The following is a 9765-nucleotide window of genomic DNA, read 5'->3' as shown; positions in this document are numbered from 1 at the left end:
CAGAGTTGCAACTCTCCGTTTGCCATCTGCTGCATCCATCTTTACTGCTGAAGCAGAAGCAATAGTTTTGGCTTCGAAATTTATTGCTTCTTCAGATAAATCCAAATTTATTATATGTTCTGATTCACTTTCATGCTTACAAGCTATACAAAATACTAAGATTAAAAACCCAACAATTCTCAAAATTTTATATGTAATGAGGAATTTAAAAATTCTTCTTAAAGAAATCATATTTCTATGGGTGCCGAGTCATGTTGGAATCCATGGAAACACAGCTGTAGACTTTGAGGCAAAGAATGCCCTGGGTGACACTTTATCTAACTGTGATATACCATATACCGATTTTAAATCTAATATTAGAGAATATGTTTTTAATATTTTGTAAAATGAATGGAGTAAGAGAGATGGTAACAAATTACATGAAATTAAACCTAATTTAGGTAAACCTTTTAATAATTTAATGTGCAGAAAAGATCAGTGTGTTATTTCTAGATGCCGAATTGGTCATACTAGAGTGACACACGAGTATCTTTTAAAAAATGAAGATGAACCACAATGTGTACCTTACAACTGCAAGTATACTATTAAACATGTTTTGATTAATTGTATTGACTTTGCTGATATTCGGAAGAAGCATTTCAATATCAATAATATGTATGATTTATTTAATAATGTTCCATTTACAAATATTGTTTCATTCTTAAAAGAAATTGGAATATATTATAAAATATAAAAAATGTTGTTATATCTAAAACGATTTTAATTTTTATCACGTTATCTTAGTGTTGATTCTTATTTGTAAATAATCAATTTGCTTTAGTCTGGAATTTTAGTTTGTTGAAAGACTTTTTATCTGATTTTAAAAGCAAATATTCAACATTCAATATCACTTCGTAGCATTTTCACATTATTTTTTCCCCTATACGTGGAGAGACGCGCGATAGCCCGCTCGGGCTCTCGTCCGCGGCTTCCCACCCCAGTCTTTCCCCTGGCTATATTTGTTCTCCGCTGCCAAGCGGTGGACACTCGGCCGGTCGCCCGGTCCTTTCGCGGCTCTCCCTTGAAAAACTTTTCAAAGCCAAATAAATTTTTCCTTGCTATAACTTTTCTTCGCTGCTAAGAGAGGAACAAGGCGGCCGGTTGTCCACGGTTTCCAACCGCACTCTTCCTCCGCATAGAGAAATTTCAACCACGGGCTTTCCGATGAAAACTCTTATTATAAACTTACCGCTGTCGTCCGTGGAATATGTTGGTGGACTCTGTAAAAAAACAAATAATTGCAATGTATGTGTACAGTATTTATCATTATGCGTAGCATTATGACAATTACGCGTAGCATTTTCACAATCATATAGAACAGTTATGAAAAGAAATAGTACTCATAATACATACCCTGCATCTCCTGTGCTGAGGGCGCTGCTGCCTCTGGGATGAGCTGGTCAGCAAACCGCAAGGACTTCCTCCGGTGCGCGTGCCTCTTTTATAAGAAAGGTACTGTCTTCCTGGGTGAGGGTCCTGTTGGAGAAGTGTGGGAGACTTCTGGAAACATTTGAATGACTCCGTCTGCTTCTTCAACTGGGCCCCGATAAATGTTTCCTCCTTCTTCACGCTTCTCGCAGCCTTGGCCTCCTCGTCCTTCCCTGTAAAAATAAATGTAAATTTTTCAGTGCATGTTATTGTTACAAACAGTGATCAAAATTAACAGTGTTGGCCGATAACTAAATACAATGTACCAACCAGAGTTAGCAGTCTTGAAGGCGTTCCTCTTCTCCACCACGTCTTTGGAGAAATTCGACGAAGTCCTCCATGACCTTCTGATATAATTCCAGAGGACGACTATCTAAGCGGTCGACACCGCCAACTGGGCGTAGGGAGGCAGCGACTGAGATGCGGTCATTTATCAGGTGATTGTCTCTCATTTTGTGGACCTGCTGAAGATGGCGCTTCAACCTGGTTTGCTCAGTTCTACAGATTTTACAGACGAGGCTATTTTGGTTCGCTGGAGTTTTTTTCTTTCCATTGCTTCAGGAGGTCGTCGATCTCCTCATTGCAGAGCCTATGACCCTTCTTCAGGTGACGCCTCATGTGGCCGGACTTCGCCTGGTGGCAGATTTGGCAGATTTGCAGAGTCTGATCTTCCCCTTTGTGCACCTTTTCACGCACCTTGCCGGCTGTCCGACGTCCCATGGCGACCGCCCACTCATGGCGAGCATTTTTTTGGCCTGAGCGTCAGACAGAGTGGCAGTTGTTGTTGTCCCGGCTGCCTGATCGCTGACGGTCGGATTTTCCCTGCCTTTATCTATCAACCCTATTATCTTCAGAGTCAGATTGGCTCTCCAGTGCCTGGTCAACTTCTTCGTGGTCGACGACAGGCGCCGAAGCAATTGGCACGGCAACCGCTGTAGGTAAAGGATCGCTTGCTACTTGTCGTGTGGCATTTAAGGACAAGCCCAGAGGTACCGCTCCCACTCCAAAATTCATGTGAAGGGGAGTTCCGAGGGAAAATACAGCCGACTCTTCATCGATGCGTAGACTCTGCTCGTCTGCCTCCGCGTTCAAATCCACTTCTTGCACGATTGAGTCCTTGGGCACTGTGCACTTCTCTTGCGACTCCGTATTGTCCCGGTAAAGCGGGGTGGCGACGTATATCTTGATCGTTTCATCTTCTTCCTCAGTCTCCAAAGGGTGACAGTCCTCGGCCTCCTCGTCAGCCGTCTGGGCCTCGGCCTGTCTTGCCTTCTCGTCAGCTGTCTGGGCTTCAGCCTTTCTGGCCTCCTCGTCAGCCTTCTTGGCCTTAGCAGCCCTTCTGGCCTTCTTGTCAGCCTTCTTGGCCTCAGCCTGTCTTGCCTTCTCGTCAGCCTTCTGGGCTTCAGCCTTTCTGGCCTTCTTGTCAGCCTTGGCCTGTCTTGCCTTCTCGTCAGCCTTCCGGGCCTCAGCCTTTCTTGCCTTCTCGGCAGCCTTTTGGGATTCAGCCTTTCTGGCCTCCTCGTCAGCCTTCTGGGCCAGAGCTGCCCTTTTGGCCTTCTTGTCAGCCTTCTGGGCCTTCACCTGTCTGGCCTCCTCGTCAGCTTTCTGGGCTTCAGCCTTTCTGGCCTCCTCGTCATCAGCAATTGCCGTCAAATCCATCAAACCCTTTCCTGCCCACTTGGCCGCCATTATCGCTCTCTTGCTTAGAACGAGCAACTCCTCCGCGGCTTCCTTCGTGGCCCTCTTCTTGGCCGCCTTCTTGGCCTTAGCGGCTGCCCTCTCCTTGCCCTCCTCGTCAACCTTCTTGGCCTTAGCCTTTCTTGCTTCCTCGTCAGCCATCTGGGCCTCAGCCTTTCTGGCCTCCTCGTCAGCCTTTCTGGCCTCGTCAGCCTTCTGGGCCTCAGCCTTTCTGGCCTTCTCGTCAGCTTTCGTGGCCGCAACCTTTCTGGCCTCCTCGGCAGCCCTCGTGATAGCAGCCACTTCTGCGTCCTTCATCTTGGCCGCCTCAGCCGCCTCCGCCGCCTTTGCTTTCTTGGCTAACAGGGCCTTTCTTTTCCCTATTTTAGCCTCACGGAGAGTTGTGTACTGCACAAACGCCGGGACATAGGTATTGGACAGAGACATGTCCACCTCGGACGGAGCCGCTGCTACGGAGGAAGCGGGGAGAAGTGCTTTGGGTTTGCTTGGCAGCCGTTCCTCCTCCGGTATCCATGCGGCGTTGAACTCATTCTTCGGTCGACCTTTAGGCATGCGCTCCAGTATGGCCTTAAGCGCTAACTGGTGTTTCACGCTCTTGCGCTTGTAGGCTTTGAGGGTCGGGGGCGGGCAACGTGTACCATCCTCTGTTCTAGGAGGATCTTCCAAATTTGAAACTGTCACTTCGAACGTGAATAAGCTCAGTTCTGGAGAGATAGCGTCATCCGAGAACTGGTTTGAGGAGTGGTGATACATGTCATCAAAATACTTGATCCTCTTAACTATTACGCCCAGTTTGGTTGTCCGCACCGGCTTTCCCTCTCTTTCATAAGTATACCTTAGGGTCGGCTTGCCAAACTCGTTCACCGCATGATGTTCTACAAAGGGAAACTGTTGCGAGCAAGCTGCTCGCCAGAACTTTTCATTGTACACACCGCCGATGAGCATCGGAATAGATGTACTAATCCCTTTCTTCGACGGAACGTATTCTCCCGTAAAAGTCCTGATTTTGTCAAGGAGACCACACATATAATCATCCGGCCCCTGTGGTGCAAGGTCTCTTCCAAGCTTAGAGACTGCAGGCCGGACTTTAACTCCCAAGAAATTCAGCTTTTTCGCCTTCCGTACTTCAAGGCGAGTGACACCATCGAGAAGGCGAGGCAGATTCGGCTTGGGAATCTGTGTGGCTTCGGCCCCTGATGGCCTTACTACCGGGGAGTCGTCAGAGAGCATATTTTCAAACTTACCTTTTTTGGCCGTGGGTGCGGTTCCGTCACGGCCTCCTCTAGTGCTTTTTTCTTTCCTATTCATTATCTGAAATAAATAGAAAAACCGGTTAATCACCCATGAATACTTCCCCGAGCTACCGGCACCAGCGAAATAACCGTCGGGGTGGAAATCTTAACGTTAAGAGAGCCACCTAACCTATATTAAAGGGAAAAGTATTTACAGTGGGTCACCTTGGTATTGCCTCCCCGTGACTCAAGGGGAGACTCTACCGAACGATTAAGTATCCTGCCTAATCATTATTTTCCACCCAATACACTTTGCTACACTCTGGTTTAAATTGTGCCGCTTGGGTCCTGACACCTTCGCATCGCTTGGGCCCGACACTGTGCTTGGGTCCTTGGGTCCCGACACGGTGACGCTGTGCTTGGGTCAGCCATATGACATCCCCAGTGACAATACGCTTGGGTCCAATTGTACGCTTGGGTCCAATTGTCACTGCTTAGGTCCGCGAATGTCATCGCTTAGGTCCTCGTGTCAGCCTTTTCACTGCTTGGGTCCTGCTTGGGTCTGACACAGTAAGGCTATTTCTTAATTTTTCAAAGAAGGCATATTTTTTCCATTATCTGAAATAAATAGAAAAATCGGTTAATCACCCATGAATACTTCCCCGAGCTACCCGCACCAGCGAAATAACCGTCGGGGTGGAAATCTTAACGTTAAGAGAGCCACCTAACCTATATTAAAGGGAAAAGTATTTACAGTGGGTCACCTTGTTATTGCCTCCCCGTGACTCAAGGGGAGACTCTACCGAACGATTAAGTATCCTGCCTAATCATTATTTTCCACCCAATACACTTTGCTACACTCTGGTTTAAATTGTGCCGCTTGGGTCCTGACACCTTCGCATCGCTTGGGCCCGACACTGTGCTTGGGTCCTTGGGTCCCGACACGGTGACGCTGTGCTTGGGTCAGCCATATGACATCCCCAGTGACAATACGCTTGGGTCCAATTGTCACTGCTTAGGTCCGCGAATGTCATCGCTTAGGTCCTCGTGTCAGCCTTTTCACTGCTTGGGTCCTGCTTGGGTCCGACACAGTAAGGCTAATTCTTAATTTTTTAAAGAAGGCATATTTTTTTCTCCCCTGGTCGTCGAGGCACCCGCTGTAACCCACATAAACCATGTATGCGGCTCACCGATGAACATTTCCCCCTTATGATAACATGAAACTCACCGTGTCACCCTGGTACCTCTTCGTGACGGCCATCCTCTTCCTTCCTCGAACTGGCTCGTCAGCTTCTGTTGGATCATTAACATCATCGGAACTAGCGTCAGACACTGGCTCCTCCGCTGGCACGTCAACAGCCACAGCTGGAACATCAGTTCCCGCGGAAACGGCCTCAGACTCCGCAATAGTGCGGGCGACAAACCCCTCGGCCGAAGAATCTGCAAAATAAGTACGAACATTTATTAGGTAACATTTTCACACTCGCAGTAATTTTCAAATGTAATCCGTCCTACAAATGTATCGAACGCGTTCAAATTAAAGAAGTTTACGATTGCTAAACTTACCGTACAAGTCATCTTCTGTCTTCATAGTATCCTCCTTCCTGGTCTTGGAAGGAGTTGTCTCCTCCTCCTTCCTGGTCTTGGAAGGAGGTGCCTTGTCTCCGAAGGACTTACCAACGCTGTAAAAGCAAATATTCAACATTCAATATCACTTCGTAGCATTTTCACATTATTTTTTTCCCCTATACGTGGAGAGACGCGCGATAGCCCGCTCGAGATCTCGTCCGCGGCTTCCCACCCCAGTCTTTCCCCTGGCTATATTTGTTCTCCGCTGCCAAGCGGTGGACACTCGGCCGGTCGCCCGGTCCTTTCGCGGCTCTCCCTTGAAAAACTTTTCAAAGCCAAATAAATTTTTCCTTGCTACAACTTTTCTTCGCTGCTAAGAGAGGACCAAAACGCAAACGAACTCGGAGACGTCGGCGGAAGTCCCAGGAAGAGTTCTCTTTTCTTCTTAAGGGACAGGCCTCCCTGGAATCGGTTTGCCCCGAGATAGGGACGTCGATCCCGCAAAGCACCGCGGCTCTTGCGGTGTCCGGAGCACTTCCGTCGGCCCTTGAAAATCCGAGGGAGACACGGTGACTTTCGTGCCGGACCGTACCCATATCCGCAGCAGGTCTCCAAGGTGCACAGCCTCTAGTCGATAGAACAATGTAGGTAAGGGAAGTCGGCAAATTGGATCCGTAACTTCGGGAAAAGGATTGGCTCTAAGGGCTGGGCCGGTCGGGCTGGAGTACGAAGCGTGATTGGGACGGGCACGGGCTGGGCGAGGCCGGCTTCTCTTTCGGGGGGAGTTTAGGTCGAGCTCGGACCGCTGTCTTAACCGTCGCGTGGACTGCCTCAGCTGTGCTGCGGCTCTCGCGGTCGTTAGCTTCGTCCGGCGACTAACAGCCAACTTAGAACTGGTACGGACCAGGGGAATCCGACTGTCTAATTAAAACAAAGCATTGCGATGGCCGTCACCCGGTGTTGACGCAATGTGATTTCTGCCCAGTGCTCTGAATGTCAAAGTGAAGAAATTCAATCAAGCGCGGGTAAACGGCGGGAGTAACTATGACTCTCTTAAGCAATACATACCCGATATGTGAGAGTCGTACTATCATAGACGAGTGAAGTCTTATACGATAGACAAAAATTGTTTAAACGCATTAAAGAATAGGTTGTGTTCTACAACTGACTTCTTAACAAAAACACATAAAAGCGAGTACAAAGCTATTTCAATAGTTTTAGACTTAGACTCAATTTAGATGGCGACATCTGGATTTTCCATGGCCGGGACGGCTCAATCCTGCGTCATCATGGATGGACGAGAGCTTACACTGGAGCAACCGTTGCAGGGCTCTGGTGTGGACGAAACCTGCAGCACGATCAGGATGATACCACCTATACTGATCACACATGGGTTCTGTTTCTTAGATGGAAAAAGAATCGAGTGGAACAAATTGCCAAGCTGGCTTGCCCACGACGACGATCTAGGTACATCAAGTGCAGTTGAGCCAGAGTCGATGCAGCCGCAAAGCTGTGAAAATGAACCCACTAGGGAGGTTCGGATTGAGGATGATAGCACGGCGTTTATCATTATTCCATTTCACAGGAGTACCTGCATAAAATGCAGGGAAATCTTTACACAGGCAAAGGACATGGCCAAACACTTCGAGACACAACACAGCAACGTGTTCCTGTCTTTCCAATGCGCCGCATGTGGCACAAACCGAAATCGTCTGAGGCAAACAGCCTGCCACTTCCCTAAATGTAGAAAACGATTGAGCAAGAAGGGCGATACAAGCAAGACTGTACACGAAGGGGAGCTACGACCAGCAGATCCTTCAGACGCAGTCGCTTCACTGTCAGCAACTTCTCCGATAGCACCAGAAGACCAGGCTGAAACGGACTCCATGAGTTCAGTCGAAGCCGATCCCTCGGTGGCAGAAAGTGTGGAGGCGCAATTCCCCTGCACAATCTGTGAGAGAAACTTCAAGTCGAAAAAGGGCCTAGGCCAACACGAGAGACACGCACATCCGGATCTGAGGAACACCCACCGGATCCAAAATGTGCAAAAGGATAAAGAACGGAAACGGGTGAATCGAACAAGAATCGAAGAAGTCGGCTCAAATACTGACAAAAAGTCCAAATCCAAACCAAGAGGAGTCTGGAGTGAGGAAGAAGTCAAAAAGCTCCAAGCGTTAAGCGAAGAGTTGGCAGGTTCCAAAAACATTAATAAGGCGATAGCTTTACTCTTGCCGGGAAAGACAAATAAACAGGTGTCTGACAAACGTAAAAGTTTGAGAGATGCATGCAAGTCGAAACCGGTAAAGGGTGTTAAGGAACCCGTCACGACGGCGGTGCCGCCGCCTACCAACGCAAGGGAGCAGCTAACTCTCGAGGTGCTTCTAGAAAAGTACACTACAGAAGTGTGCGACAAGGGCGCCGAAGAAACGGTAGGAAAGAGCGCACAAATCTTACGATCAGTCTTAAGTGAGGAGGATCCCGGGACTATCCAGTTGGAGTTATTGCGTTTCATAATCGATAAGTGCAAAAAGCCTGAAAAAGCATCATCTGCACCAAGAACGCAGAACGACCAGCCTATGAGTCGTTCACAACAGAAAAAGCCGGATGAGTTCAGAAGAATACAATCACTATTCGATAGAAACAGAAAGCAACTGGCATCGGAGATACTAGATCGAAAGACCGAAGCTGCCAAATGCGCCATCGATCCCAAAATCGTATCTGATACATATCAGGGGCGGTTTGGAGGAGAATCGCAAAAGGTAGATCTTAGTAAATATCCAAAACCAAAACCTGCAAACAACTGGTTGCTATTGAAACCTTTTACGAGAGTGGAGGTGACAAAGGCCGTCAAACGGGCAAAGCGTGACTCGGCAGCTGGACCGGACGGGATCGCACTCGATGACCTAAAGTCCATCGACAAGTCCAATGCTATGCTCACGAACATTTTTAATGTCTGGTTATTCACCCGCCAAGTCCCCAGTAACATAAAAGAGAATCGCAGTATTCTCCTACCAAAGGGTACTGAAGGACTATACGACAACAATAACTGGAGACCTCTTACGATCTCTAGTGTGATGTTGCGGCTATACACCAATCTACTGGCATCGAGAGTACTGGGAGCGATCCCAATGAATCCTCGACAAAGAGGATTCATATCAGCACCTGGCTGCAGCGAGAACTCCATGCTCATCCAGCGAGTGATGAAGCACTGTAAGAAGTTCAGGAAAGAGCTATGTGTTGTACTACTTGATCTTGCGAAAGCCTTCGACACGGTCAGCCACGACCATATCAGGGCAGGATTGGAGAGATTCGGGGTGGACGACTGGTTCATAGAAATTGTTTTAGACCTCTATACGGAAGCGAGTACGAAATTCCACCTTCAAGGAGGAATCACTAACGATATTCCCATGACACGTGGTGTCAAACAAGGAGACCTGATAAGTCCACAACTATTTAACATAGCTATGGACCCACTGCTCGAGACAATAGCAGTGGAGCACAACGGGTTCAAATGGGACAGTAGTGGCTTGCAGTTAGAGTCTCTTTGCTACGCTGACGACAACGCACTCCTAACAGAAGACCCTGCACAGATGCAAGGCAATCTGAACATCGTTGAGGAGTTCTGTAAGGCGACCGGGATGAGGTTGAACGTGAAAAAGTCAGCTGGCTTCGACATCAAGCCAGGGAGCAAGAACAGCTACGTCATTAATGACTTTGAGCCAAAGTGGATGGTAGATCATCAAAAGCTGCCATTGGTAAATCCCAGTGAGGGGAACAAGTATCTTGGCGTCAAGGTATC

The 9765-nt window shown here is 48.0% G+C and overlaps 1 protein-coding gene across 1 annotated transcript; it reads right to left on the bottom strand.

Moving 5' to 3' along the window:
- Nucleotides 1–2295: 2295 nt before the first annotated feature.
- On the bottom strand, nt 2296–3462 carry LOC127714033 (translation initiation factor IF-2-like). Its single transcript, XM_052219980.1, has one exon. The coding sequence runs from the start codon at nt 3460–3462 to the stop codon at nt 2296–2298; it is 1167 nt and encodes a 388-aa protein (XP_052075940.1).
- Nucleotides 3463–9765: the final 6303 nt, after the last annotated feature.

Source organism: Mytilus californianus, unplaced genomic scaffold (genome assembly GCF_021869535.1).
Source record: "Mytilus californianus isolate M0D057914Y unplaced genomic scaffold, xbMytCali1.0.p SCAF_9, whole genome shotgun sequence".
Classification (NCBI taxonomy): Eukaryota; Metazoa; Mollusca; class Bivalvia; order Mytilida; family Mytilidae; genus Mytilus; species Mytilus californianus.
This window is presented reverse-complemented; position numbering and strand designations above follow the sequence as displayed.

What these genes read in the sequence shown, in the direction of transcription:
- LOC127714033 (XM_052219980.1), bottom strand. Translation starts at nt 3,462, where the DNA reads ATGAAGGACGCAGAAGTGGCTGCTATCACGAGGGCTGCCGAGGAGGCC.